Source organism: Uloborus diversus, chromosome 6 (assembly GCF_026930045.1).
Source record: "Uloborus diversus isolate 005 chromosome 6, Udiv.v.3.1, whole genome shotgun sequence".
Lineage (NCBI taxonomy): Eukaryota > Metazoa > Arthropoda > Arachnida > Araneae > Uloboridae > Uloborus > Uloborus diversus.
Window position 1 is genome coordinate 69,949,874 of NC_072736.1, and position 14,835 is coordinate 69,964,708.

The 14,835-nt window shown below is 33.8% G+C and overlaps 1 protein-coding gene across 1 annotated transcript in view; it reads right to left on the bottom strand.

The window, feature by feature from the left end:
* The window catches only part of LOC129224579 (survival motor neuron protein-like), a 41,468-nt gene that overhangs the window by 8,659 nt on the left and 17,974 nt on the right, over positions 1-14,835 (bottom strand). Inside the window, exons 2-3 of the mRNA XM_054859062.1 lie at positions 11,016-11,081; positions 5,203-5,244 (exon numbers count right to left, since the gene is read on the bottom strand). Coding sequence (XP_054715037.1) covers positions 5,203-5,244; positions 11,016-11,081 — 108 coding nt within the window. The remainder of the gene's footprint in view (positions 1-5,202; positions 5,245-11,015; positions 11,082-14,835) is intronic.

Genomic DNA, 14,835 nt, shown 5'->3' on the forward strand with positions numbered 1-14,835 from the left:
CACGAAAAAAACTGTCGTAAAATATGGAGCCACTTAACATTAAAATTATATGGCATAAGTTCGGAGCTTTGAAACAGTGACGTGACATCCGGAGTGTCGTGAAATCCGGGTGTCGCGATAATGCGGTTTGACTGTACTTCTTATTTCTCAATTTTTAATAACTTCTTTTATCATAGTTTATGCAAAACACTTGGTGGTTTCTGATTATTGTGGAAATTGTACTGGAAAGGCTTTTATTGAAATAAACAGCAATGTCAACTTTTTCATTTATATTCTAATTTTATCTTCAACCAATAGCACATTCAAAAGCTTTTTGCCTGCAAACTGATGCAAAATAGACCCCTGTTCTGAGAAGTAAGAAATGTGTTCTGAGGAAAAGCACAAAAAATCTTAACTTGGGGGAAAAAGATAAAAGAAATAGTACAGCATCCCCCTCATACCCACCCACACTCTCCAAATTGTATCTCGCTTTAATCTCCCCTACTCTTAACATTTCCAAGAAAAAGGATGAAAACCTACATGTAAATGTATTCAGAACTGGTTCTAGGGGAGGGTGGGCCACAATGAGACAAAAAACACATATTTTTCATTTTTTGTATATTGGTGAGTTCTAAAGCACAGAAACATACTATATTATATTAAAGGTATTAAATTATAGTACATTGCATCAAATTCAACTCATTTAATGTTAGGAAAAAGAAGTTATGAGGCTTTATAAATTCTATGAAAAGTGTGTCAATTTGGTCCAATGATGGGCCACTATGAGACATTTAGTAGGGCGCAATGGGACAGCTGAATAATCACTGTATATTTACCTAAAGTTTGAAAAATAAGTACCCTTAGCTAGTTCATTTAAGAAACTTAATTCAGTACAGAGTTATTAAAAAATTACAACATCACTTGACTAAGACGGATTTTTTCCACAATTCCAATGAAAAACTTTTTTTTCATAAATTTGATGGTTTCAAGGCAGGGTTGGCAAAAACCCGTTTTTTTTTTTAAAAAGCCCATGGACCCAGGGTTTTTTTAAATAAAACCCAACTAAAGCTGGGTTTTTTAAAAGAAATTGGGTCTTTTTGTCTTTTTTTAGGGAAAATGTGGGGTACTTGTGGAATATTGTAGCGTAAGTATACAGACAAAGCGCAAAAACTGTCTTGGGGTAAAAAAAGAGTTGGAAAACTAGTTAAAACTCAGGGTTTTCTGAAGGAAAGTATAAAAGACGATGAAACCCAAGAATAGTGAAGTTTCAGAGTTTTTAGTTTCCATGATTACCAATAGTTAAGGCAAGTTACTTCTCGAGTGATAAAATCTATTGTTCGCTTTATTAAATTATTATTTTTTTTTTTTTTTTGCATTTCACTTTATTGTATTTCATTTTGTTATGCAAAACTACTGTGGAACTTCAAGTAGTTTAAATCCCTTTTTACTGAATTCCAGCTTAATCAAGACATTTCTTTGAATTTTATGTTGCCTGTTTTTCTATTTCTGTGTTCAGAGTAAGAAATATTAAACTTTTTCGTAAAATAATAAAAATACTGTACATCCTATACTGTTTTCTATCTGACCGTTTGTAAAACCTGTTAATTTCTAAAAAATATACCATGTTTATTCGAGATATGTGACGAGTTGGTTTGCAGAAAATAATTCACATGAAAGCCTTTTAGCTAGAGTAGTTTCCTCTGTACACTCTACAAATATTGAGAAAATCAGACGTGAAAGGACTTAGTCATGATAATTTGAGTTATTTATTGACCAGTTAAAGAAAAAAGTTAAATATATTTATTTAAAATCTTTGAAGTACTTTTTTAATGCGTTAAGAGTTAAGAAATACCTATTAAAGTTCAAAATTCATTTTTTCCCATTGTCTGTGGTGAAGAACAAATAAAAAAGAAATTTAAATTATAAAAGTATTTAAATTTATTAATTTTTTAAAAAACTTCTCAGAAATTTTAAAAAAAACCCAAAAGTGGGCTAAATAATGGGTTTTTTTAAATGGGTTTTTTCAAAAAAAACCATTGGGTCCAACCCAATTGGGTCCAATCCGGCCAACCCTGTTTCAAGGTCTTGTGTCCCCTTAAAGCATATTTCAAATGTTTGAAACTGTTTTTTTCTTACATAAGAAACAATTTTAATTAGCCAGAAAAAAAAACATCCATTAGGATTTAAAAAACAGGAAAAGAATAAAATAATAAATGCCAAATATTAATTGATAATTAACTTATATAATTATTTTATACAAATATTATAATTATAAAGTGCTTTGAAATAAGTACTATGTTTGGCAACCTGATCAACACCTAACCGGTTTCTAGTTTTGTTTTGTACAAAGCTGTGTAGTAAAATAAAAAGTTCACTTGTAATAATTAGTTAAAATACAAATATTTTTTGATCAAGCCTATTTTTTATTGTTAAATTTCATTTTTGTAAACTAAAACAAGAAGCAGATAAGTATTCTACATTTGCTTACTGCTGCTTGGGCCTCAATGACATGTCTCATTGGGGCCCAACAAATTTGTCTCATTGTGGCCCAAACAACAAAGTGAAGATTTTTGTTTCATATCATTAAAATAAACCATGAATTAAAAGTAATATAGCTGAATAATAGAAGATTAAAGTGTCAGTAACAACATAAACTACAACGCTCACCTTAATTGTTGAAGTTTTTCAACATTATGATAGATGCAAGAAATAATGAAATGACTTTCGGTGTGTCCAAACAGTAACTATTTTTTTCTACAAAAGAAAAGCATAGAACAGAGTGGAACTAGGAATTCTGGGAAGCATTTTGGTTGTTTACTCCTCCTAGGTGGTGGTAGCTGTCAGAATTGTATTTTTTTTTCTTAATTTACAATGTTTCATTGTTGTCAACTCTCCCCTACTACAAAAATTGCCAAGGAAAAACGCAATTGACACTTTTGTGTGAAAATTTCGACATATCAAGGGTTTCGAAAAATAAATTTTGAGATAACTATGGAAAATATACAGGAGTTTTTAAGGAAAATACAGAGGAAAACTTTCTTTTCGAGACAACAAGGGTTTCGAGGTAAAGAGGTTCAAGATATCAAGGTTTGATTGTATTATACATATTAAACTTAAACATTTCCACTATTTGATATTATTGATATAATAAGGTTTTGCACCTACAAGTTTAGTTTATTGAGAACTATAGCAAACAATACTTGATGTACACAAAAATTAAATCATCTTACAATTTCCAACATTATCAAAGTTAGTGTTTTCACTTAGGATACTGAAGATAAAAAATATTTCATGAAAAAAAAATCAGAATAGTAATACAGTCGACTCGCGATAACTCAAACTTTGATAACTCGAAATTTTCGATATCTCAAAAAAAAAAAGTATTTCCCTTCTCCTTTATTGCGTTTTTAATGAAATTTTATCTCTTTAACTCGAATGAAATTTACCTTCTTTTCGGTAACTTGAATTTTTTTCCCTGTTTGTGACATGTTTCGGCTGCTGTTTTCTGTGGACAATGGTCGAGTTTCTAGAATAAGCGTTCTCTCAACTTGAATGACCAGTTCCTCGAACACAAACCCTTTCTCGTTCTAGTCATCCATCGTCTTCTTACTTTACTTATTAGTGCTGTGAAAAAGCTCAGGTTTATTTGTCATCGAAATATGGCTACAAAACGAAAATGCACAACACTTTTTATTGCAGAGAAAAAAAAGGTGACTGCTGCGGTTAAAAAAGGGGGAAAGAAAAAGATAGATACTGCGAAGGAATTTGGCATTCCGAACAGCACACTCTCAACCATTCTCAAAAATAAAGTGACTATTCTGAAAAACTTTGATGACAACCAAGAGGATCGGAAAAAAATTAAGATGGCGGAATACTCGGAAGTAGAAAAGTGCTTGATAAAATGGATTACCCAGTGCCGTACCCAGAACATTCCACTTGGTGGAAACATATTGAGAGAAAAAGCGGAGAATTTTGGGAAGCAACTCGGCTTTACAGATTTCAAAGCAAGCAGTGGTTGGTTTGAAAATTTCAAGAAAAGAAACATCACTTTTTACTGGAGTTGAATCATTTCCTGTGGATTATGAAGATAACACAAAACCATGGATGACAGCCGAATTGTTTGAAAAATGGCTGAAAAATTTAGACCGTAAAATGTCTAGTCAAAACCGCAAGATTGTCCTATTTGTTGACAACTGTACAGCCCATCCAAGCTCAATTACAACAAAATTAAAATCTGTAAAACTGGAGTTCCTTCCTCCCAATACCACTTCAAAACTACAGCCGTTAGATCAGGGAATCATCCAAAATTTCAAACTAAAATATCGTCATCAAGTCGTAAAAAAATGCATTGCTGAAATTGATGAAGGAAGCAACCCTTCTGTAAATGTGTTGCAAGCAATGAGAATGGTTGATAAAGCCTGGAATTGCGTTGAACAAAAGACAATTGCAAACTGCTTTAGAAAGGCAGGTTTCCATAAAGCATCTGCTGAGGAAATCCACCTAGAAGAGGAAGAAAAAGAAAAGGAAATCGAGGAAGTAGTTGATGAGGAATGGAGTTTAGTGTAAAAAGTTCTGCAGCTAGATCCTGTAACAACATTTCGAGACGTTGTCAACATAGATGATGATGTTCAAGTGTGTGGAAATTTATCGGACAAAGACATAGTTGACGAATTTCGACCACTCTCAGAAGAGGAAGATGATGAGAGTGAAGAACTTATCCATCCAAAAAAGATAACCTTTAATGAAGCAAAAAGTGCCATGCATGTGATGCGGTTGTTTATTGAATCGAGACCTGATATGGGCTTAAAGACATTCATTGCTATTTCCCATTTGGAAAATATAATTGAAGTGGAGAGAAAAAAGAGTACCCGTCAAACTCTTCGTGACAGATATTTTAAATAAAGTAAGGTATGTTCGTATCTTGTGTTCGCTTTTGTTAATGAGGCATATAAGAATACTTATACTTTAAATGGAATGATTTTTCGTAAGATTTTTGATGACTCAAATTTTTGGTAACTCGAATTTTTTATGTCTTCCCTTCAATTTCCAGTTATCAAGAGTCGACTGTATTATGCATTTTTGTGTACATTATTTTATGTTTAACACCACAGAAAATGAATGCTCCGGTATGCGTACTCCAGTTTGAATGCGCTCCGTGATTTAAGATCATATTTTTAAAGTAATTTTGAAGAAAATCAGAAAATTAATAAATAAATATTTTACCTCTTTGTTGTTTCCTTTATTCTTTTTACTTGCCCTCTTTTTCTAAAACAAAAAGTAACATTTATAAATAAAAATGTTGATATTATTTGAACATACATATGACTTTAAATTACATGAAAAATGAAGAGGGTTAAGTAAATATTTCACTTTAACTATCAGAAAAAAGTCAAAATATATTAGTTATTAACTTACTACAGAGGTGAAAGTTGCAAAAATTCTCAAGATCAGAAGTTTCAAAGTAGAAAAAAGGTATGTTTCAAATTTGATATTTAAATAAAGTAAAAGGATAGAATACAGCACTTCTTACAAAAACAAAACTTTTTTTATGTCAAGTGTTCAAAAATAAAGATGTAACAACAAATACAATGAAAAATTATAATGATGGTTTAAGAAATAAAATTTTAAAAATATTCCACTTAATTTAAGAATAATTTATATTTCACCATTTAGCAATGAGTAGCAGTTTTCTCATAAATAACTGCAATAACTTATTTGCAAAATGGGTCAATCCATACAGGTTCGAAGGATGGGTGCGCTCGACCAATTTTAATTCTTTTGGTACTCATATCCCTAAAAGCTGCACATGAAAGAGGTTTAAAACCACTTTTATTTTTTCTCTAAACTGGATCTTTGATTTTTTAGAGGTCATCAAAAGTGATTTTCATAGTCAAAAATGGGACTTTTAGACCTTTGCATTTTGGCCAAAATCTATTTGAATTATATTTACTACAGTTAATTTTACACTTTAATGTTAAAGTGCAAAAGATGATAGTCTTACATGCTGAGTTATGTGGCTGTAACTTAATTAAAATAATGACAACAGGTTAAAGTTCAAGGTCAAATGTAAAAGTTTTACTCATTTCAAAGGGGGATAACTCGCGTAGGGGAGGGAAACACAAAATGAAATACGGCAAAAACTAATCACTGGAATCATGCTAAACAGGAATAGGAATATATAACTTGCTGTGTGTTTGTTCGCCCTTAATAGATTACAGCCCTTCAAAAATCGAAAAAATGACATTTTTAGACCCCTGTAAACCAAAAGGGGATGGAATTAAAAATGAAATTTCTTGGCCAATTGAATATTCCATTCAAGTACTGTATATGTTATATATATTGTTTTGTGTATTCGGTCTGTAAAAAAGATACAAGTCTTTGAAATTGAGCAATTTTGCTAGTTAATTCGGGAGGACGGAAGCACAAAATGAAATGTGGCAAAAACTAATCACTGGAACCATGCTAATAGGAATATGTAACTGCTGCTGTGTGTTTGTTTACCCTTTATAGAATACAGCCCCTCAAAAGTCGGAAAAATGACATTTTTAGACCCCCGTAAACCAAAAGGGGATGGAATTAAAAATAAAATATTTTGGGCAATTGAATATTCCATTTGAGAACTATACATGTCGTATATATTGTTTTGTGTTGTTGGTTTGTAAAAAAAGATATAGGTCTTTGAAATTGGTCAAATTTGCTAGTTAATTCACACACTAAAACAGAAATAAAAAGTGTGAAAACTTCATTGCACCTTCTTAAGTACGTATATTGTGCCCTATATAATATATTATACTGAAAAAAACATATTGTAAGTGTAAAAATAATTACTTTAATTTGATAACTTAGAGATATTTGGACATGAATGAGTAGTTCATACTTGATTATCAGCCTAAGTAGTTAATTTATAGACTAGACTGATAATCTACACACACAAATTTTCAATACATACATACGCTCTGCACATTAACATATATAAATTGCCTTACACATATGCAAAAACAGTATACATACAAATTAAAATTTATTGTTTGAGTGTAGTTTTGAAAAAAAATGAACTCACCTAGTAGTCTTATAGTTGTAATGGTGACAAGTATATTGCGTTTTGGAATGCTTTACCAAGACACATTCATAATTTGATACTTTGAAACTGTACTAAGACCAAGACAATGACAGGGGCTCTAAATTTAATGATCAACACAAGCTATGTAATAACCTTTATGACAATAATGGGCATTTTCTTTTGACAGTCTTTTTAGTAACACACTATTCTTTCTACCTTTTGCTAAGGGATAATGACTTTACTGTGATAATATTTAAATAGGGAATATTTAATAAAGAAGTTATTAGATGTTGTATTGGGAAGTTTATTTGCAGAGTCAAACAGAGTCCTGCAGCATTTTTTCAGCTAGTTGTGCTACCGAGGGCTCACAAGAATGCATGCCATATTTAGTAGCAAAAATGCAGAAGGTATACATTTCTGGTGGAATTAAAATGTGACTTCTAGCAGTTCTTTGCAAGCTAGTCTTAGTAGTATCAATTCCTTTTATGGTTCCTCTGATTCTGTTACATTGTCCATTATCATGTGATATTGCATAGAAATGCCATTCAGCTCTCAAGTTGACATTTGTTTCGTGATAACATAAATTAACTTTCCTTCTATTTTTGTTGTGTATTTGAGTCAAGTATTTCAGTACGCCACATACTGTGTCACCACCAGAATTATAGTTCTTCGGAGTGAGTTCATTTTCTTTAAACTACACTGAAGCAAGAAATGAAAAATGCACTTTTTTTTTTGCTTTCAACTATGTAGATAATGTTTTTGCATGTATTTAGACAAGTTACATAAGTTAACGTACAGAGAGTATGTTTGTATGTATCGAAAATTTATGTGTGTAGATTAACAGTATAGTCTATAAATTAACTACTTAAGCTGTCAATCAAGTATGAATTACCCATTCATGTCCAAATATTTCTAAGTTATTGTATAGTACTCAAATGGAATATTCAATTGCTCAAAATATTTTATTTTTATTCCATCCCCTTTTGGGTTACGGGGGTCTAAAAATGTCATTTTTTCCGATTTTTGAGGGGCTGTAATCTATAAAGGGTAAACAAACACACAGCAACAGTTACATAACCTATTAGCATGGTTCCAGTGATTAGTTTTCCACATTTCATTTTGTGTTTTCGTACCCTTCTCGAGTTATCTCCCTTTGAAATGATTAATATTTTTACATTTGACCTTGAACTTTAACCTGTTGCCATTATTTTAATTATTAAGTTACAGCCACCTAACTCAGCATGTAAGACTATCATCTTGTGCACTTTAATATCAAAGCGCAAAATTAACTGTCATAAATGTAATTCAAATAGATTTTGGCCAAAATACAAAGGTGTAAACATCCCATTTTTGTCTACAATAAGCACTTTTGATGACCTCTAAAAAAATCGAAGGTCCAGTTTAGAGAAAAAATAAAAGTTGTTTTAAGCATCTTTCATACACAGCTTTTAGGGTTAGGAGTTTCAAAAAAATTAAAGATGGTCGAGCACACCCATCTGTCGAACCTGTATGGATTGACCCAAATACAAATTTAAAAAATGTAAAAAACCCAATTATTCAGCTTCCCGGATTTAGTTCATTCACTGAACATTTATTGCTTTCGAACTTTTTATTTTGAATCATTCCGTTGCAATTGTAAAAAAAAGGGCTACGAATCATGAGGGATTGTTTGCAAATAATCTGTTTTTAGCCTACTTTCCCAGTAAAAGTCAGAAAAAGAAGAAAAAAGCATGCAAGAAAGCTTAATGCATCTTAAAAATATCGCAAAAAACAAAAGTCAAAAATAAATAAACTAATTAAATATTGAAATATTAAAAATTGGAAAGTAGGATATTGAGATGGGGAAAAATGTCTGTCGGTCTGTCTGTCCCCCCCCCCCCCCCCCCAATAACTTTTGAATGAATAGTCTGATACGAACAAACTTTGTTTTTGTTCGAAAGATCTCGGTGAAGACACCTTATTCCCATATTTCAGTTTTTGATTTGAACTATTTTTTGTTCAATTTTGAACAGTTCAAAAAACTTAACATTAGCGCCTACGGGGAAATTCAAGGCAATTTCGACATGTGAGGCGAATTTGCTTCAAATAAACTTTGTAGGAAAAAGCTTTTGATGAAAAACTTGTACATGAAATATCTTTTTAATTTGAACAATTTTCCGTTCAATTTTGAACAGTTCAAATCCTTTAACATTAGCGCCTGCGGGGAAACTGAAAAGTCAATGTAGATTCCGTACTTGAAGGCGGCTTCACTTCAAACAAATTTTGTTGGAAATAGCTCTTGACGCCTAACTCCAGATTTCGACTGCGAGAATTTAGGAGCACTTGACTCTGACTCCTGCGCCTGACAATTAATCGGACTCTGACTCCCCGACTTCGTAGCTTTGGCAAAAATTTATACACGGAGGACAAATGACAGACTCTGATTCTTAGATATTCGACTCCGACTCCTTTACCCCAAAATGAGATTGACTCCGACGCTATGGTTTTGACTGTGATATAATTATTGTTGATCTAACTTGTTTTTATTTTTACGCTAAAGTTTTAATTTAGGTATTCAGTTTTTGGCAAAATAAACTCGAAGTCATTTATGTTTCTACATAAAGATATGCGCAGACGATTATTTTTTTTGACAATGAAAATTATTTCAATAAGTTGACATTTTATTGTTTTTATTTATTTTAGTAAGTGCATTAAATCATTTTAAAAAATGTTTTTGGCAACTGGGGAAAAAGAAACTATTTTTTTTTTGATATGATGTATTTATTTTAATGAGCTTATTAATTTAAATAATTATTTTTTCGTTTAGAAAGCTGCTAAAGGATTTTTTTAATGGAAAAAAGTGTATTAGCTGCTTTGTTTAAAAGTTGCTATTTTTTTTACGCATCTAATTTTTTTAGATGAGTGAAAAATATTTTATTCCTAGAAATCAGCTTCAAGTATTTTAAAAATATGTTTGAAAAAATTAGCAATTTTAGCTATTTTTGAGAATATTGACAGGTACTAAAAAGTAGTATGGGTATACGGGAAAGTAGGCTCGTCTAGTTCTAGACAGAACTTCTTGTGATCATTCTGAGTTATTGTAAGCAAGTGTTGCAAATTTGCGAATGAGCCCTTACGATTACGAGTCGTTGCCTTTCCAAGAATTATTTAAATTCGACCCATTAGCTCGCTGGTATCTATCTAAATATTTAAGATGGGGATAAAAGTGGGGAGATTAAACTGGAATTTTATTATGATTCGTAGGATCTAATTGGGTTTTTAACTATGACGGTTATAAATTGCTATCTTTCGTGCATTAGCAGTGAAAAATGAATTGTTAAACGTTCATTTTTCATCAAATTTTCAATATTTTAATTTTGAATTTTAGTATGTTTCATGCTATCAAATATTCTGAAACTTTGGTCAGGGGTTATGGAAAAATCTGCTTAAATCTGATTTAAGAGCCCAAAACCTTCAAATAAAATTAGTATTTTTGAAAGAAATGCTTACGTCTTATTGAGTACAAGTGATACTTCATGAAATTATAAAATTAAATTCTGCATAAAAAGTAAACTTATTTCTGAAATTAACAGCTTATTTCCAGCTATTTACAATAAAGGATCATGGGAATTTTTTTCGTTTTTTTTATTTTTTTTTTTTATGTTTTCTTAATTTGTTTCTGGTCCCCTAAACGGAAGTGGGCGATTTAATTTTTAATGGAAAATGACAGCTGGAGAACATCTTATGTGACAAAAGTTACAGAACAATTGGTCTCTTATTTCTAGAGAAATCTGTAAAAATATTAATTTTTGAAAGTGTCCCAATACTTTTGGTGATATAGTGCAAGACGTACTACTTAAGTTTGACTTGAATAGAACCAGTTCCAAAGGTCAGATTTTACATACGTACCAAGCACTAAAATTAATCAAAATGATTTCATGGTTAGCAATTTTTATATAAAAAGATTTGTTATACATCTATGTTTAAATGTTTTTACCTGCAATTTCATACCCTTGTCATATGCTTTGATTAATTCTGTATCATCCCAATCCAAGTTAGATAACTGTTAGAAAGAATACAAAAATATATTCATAAAAAGACAAAAATTGCTGTATAAAACTTAAACTTTTGAAATACATTTTTTTGATCTATTACTGAGTTTCCACTACAGTCGCATTTTTCACAAAATGCCAAAAGACTATCCAAACTGCGAAAATGGAACAAGGCATTTTTGCTCCAATATAGTAAGAAAAGGGGGAAAAAAGATCACAATCCGAGAGAGGAAGCAAACATGGCGATATTGAACTTAATCTCAGTTATAAATCTTATAAAATGTGTTAACTGCTATTAAGTTCAACAATATCTGAGGCAGTGAGAAGCAAAGGGATGTAAGTGGACATTTTCAAGTTATGAGTAAAACGTGTTTAAAGATAATGTCCTATGTAGATTTTCATTGAATTTTTTTTATAAATCACACTATACAGCAGAACTTACCAGGGCTACTAATTCTGTCTCTTGCCCCAAGATAGAGGAGAGGTTCCCAGGCGCGGACTGGACAGGTAGGCTAGTCAGCGATCGCCGAGGGCTCCCGAGCTAGGAAGGGCTCCCAAACTAAGTGTTTTCTTTTTAAAGTGAAAAATGATGAAAAAGTATTTTATTTCCTTGTAACTCTTTTGATCTGCTTCTTTATACTTTTTGCCAGGATCAGGGAGAGTGATTACTGAATAGGACAACTATGTTTAGTTATAGGGCCACTGCTATTTCGAGGCGCCCAAATGGCTAAATTTGTTTTAGCCAAAGACTAAATGTATAAAGATTGACTGCATAGGAGACCTAAAAAATGTCTTGGCTGAGGGCCAACCTCAGGACCTGATTAAAAAGTTAGGCCACTTTAGGTGGCTGTCTACAGGTCCCAACGTTTTAAAGGGACCCAGGCCCGGATCTATAAACTTTGGGCCCCCCTGGAACAAAATCTGTAGGGCCACAGGCCAGCAGTGTATATTTGAAATGTTAAAAGTCTTAGTGGTAGTTTTTTTATATTTTTTTCAATTTCTTGGGTCATTGGACCCCTTAAGAACGTGCCTCCACACTGCGGGGTCTGACGCACGCAGATTCGGGCCTGGAGGCACGGAGGCACCAATCAAGATATTGGAAAACCCTAGACCAAACTGTTTTTCGGGGCCCCCTGTAGTCATACTTTACAATTTTAGCCTTATTAGATTATTGGCTAAAGCAGTTTTAGCAATTTGGGGGCCCTTAAAAAGAGCAGAGCTGCCCCTGAATTAGGGTCCTAAAAATAGTCATTTTAGTAGCTTCTGAAATGAAAAATAGTCCACAAAATAGTGGCCAAACAAGGAAAATAGTCTCCCATTATTTTTTAAATGGTATTAATATTAAATCATGCTATATATACTTTGATGAATAGACATATCTCAGCTGCATGGTATCTAAGGGGGATCACCTAGACAAGCAGAGCTCGCTCCAGTTACACACAAATGGTGTTCCCGACATAGTTTCATATTGTTACAAATTCTGTAAATAGTAATTATTGTAGGAACGTAACCTGTAAATAGTTTCCCGTAATGAATATACAACCCCTTTTTCATTCGGCTAAATTATACGACCCCTATTTTCTTTCTTTTCATTGATAACGGTCTACTACTTTACAGAAGCGTGTGGAATATTTGAGAAATTTCTTTTCGGTGTATTTAAGCCGTTAGCGATGGATAAACAGTTAGTTTCGATTGAGATTTTCGAACTGAGTGCATTTTTGCTCTGTTTATAGCGAGGCATTTCGCTGTGTTGTTTTCGCATTTGGAAGTAAATACGTGTGTAAACGTTGAGTTTACGGTGTTGTGTGATAATTGCTTAATTGCTGATGAATAATTTAGCAGTTGTTGAAGATCTTTCCTGTACATAGTGTAAATAAATTTCCTGTGTTTTTATCAAGAACTGTGTCTTCATTTCAAGAAAGTGGAAGTCGCACCGAATCCGTTACAATTTGGCGCCCAACGTGGGGCTACTTCAGGACTTTCTTGCAGTAAGTGTGACTTTGGACATTTTTTCATAAAGACTTTTTAAATTTGGACTTTATTTTTATGGTGATTACTCGCGCAATGGATGAACAATTAAAACAACTGCTTGATGCAATCAACTCTGTGAAGAGTGATATGGCGGCTAATCAAGAACAATTAAAAAGTGACTTGACTGCAAGTTTTACAGCTAATCAAGAACAATTAAAAAATGATATGGCAGCTAATCAAGAACAATTAAAAAATGATATGGCAGCTAATCAAGAGCAATTAAAAAATGAATTGGCGACTAACCAGGAACAGTTAAATAGTGATTTAACTGCTAAAATTACTACAAGTCAAAATGAAATAAAAAGTGACCTAACGTCGATGAAAACCATGATGGAGAATCAACTAACCGCCATGGGAGATAAAGTTGATGCTCTGGAAGAAAAATTTGATACTGTGGAAGAGCGTATCGCCAGTGTGGAAAATAAGTTGGAAGAAGAAGACAAGAAATTTACTTCATTTAAGGAAGAAATAATTAAAGACATGGAACGGAGATTGGCGACCGCGGAAAGCAGCTCTGTACAGTTTGGCGCTCCCACATCTGTTGCTCGACCGTCCATTAAACTGGCCACATTTGATGGGAAAAGTTCGTGGCAGGTATACAAGACCCAATTCATGATAGTGGCGAAAGCGAACGGATGGGACTCTGCTACCAAGGCCTGCCATCTTGCAGCATCCCTGAGAGGTGACGCAGCGGACATTCTTCAGACCCTTCCGGACAGCCAGCGCCTGGATTTCGCCGCCCTCACATCTGCGTTGGAGCTTCGCTTCGGTGAGAAGTGCCAGAAAGATTTCAGCCGACTCCAGTTGAAGTCCCGTTTCCAGAAAACCGGGGAAACCCTGCAAGAGCTAGCGGCGGACGTCGAGAGATTGTCTCATCTTGCTTTTTTGTGACTGTCCTGCGGATGTTCGAGACAACCTGGCACTCAACTACTACATCGACGGGGTTCGAGATCCGGAAATCCAGAAAGCTCTACGGATGGCGGATGTCAAAGAACTGAGTTCTGCTGTTGTGTATGCGATGAAGTTGGAGGCCGCCCAGCAAGCAACCCGCAAGGATCGCCATTCAATCCGCGGCGTGAAAACTGATGAGCCTGATCCGGTTTCGTCACGTTTTGCTGAACTGGAAAAGCAAATAAAAGAAATTGCAGGAATCCTCAAAAGGACTTCGGCTCCCAAGGACCATAATGGACAATCACTTAAGTGCTGGAAATGTGGTGGCGAGGGTCACTTACGAAGAAACTGTGAAGCTCGTCAAGGAACCAGAGGGAAGAGCACCTCTCCCTCGCAGGTCCAGGAAAACTAAGCCATGGCAATCTCGCGGGGCGGAGGTCGCCAAATTGGAATGAGCCCCATCTTAAAGTTTTCCAGATTTCATCGACGAGTGGCGGCAGTAATGGACTGTTTGTTTACGCATATGTAAACGGGTTTCCCTGCGAACTGATTATTGACACTGGAGCCAATGTTACGATCATTAGAACAGATGTGGCTCGTCAATTTGGACTCAACATTCTGTGGACGCCGCCCTGCGTTACCCTCCAAACTGTGACAGGTGACAAGATCGAGATTGAAGGTAAAGTGAACTTAGAAATTGTGTTTGGAAATGCCATTTACCATCATACCGCATTCGTTGCTGCTATCATAGACCCCTTCATTCTCGGATTGGACTTTTTAAAGAAGTATGACTTCGACCTCGACTTCAAGACTAACGAGCTGCACTCGACGAGAGAAGACATA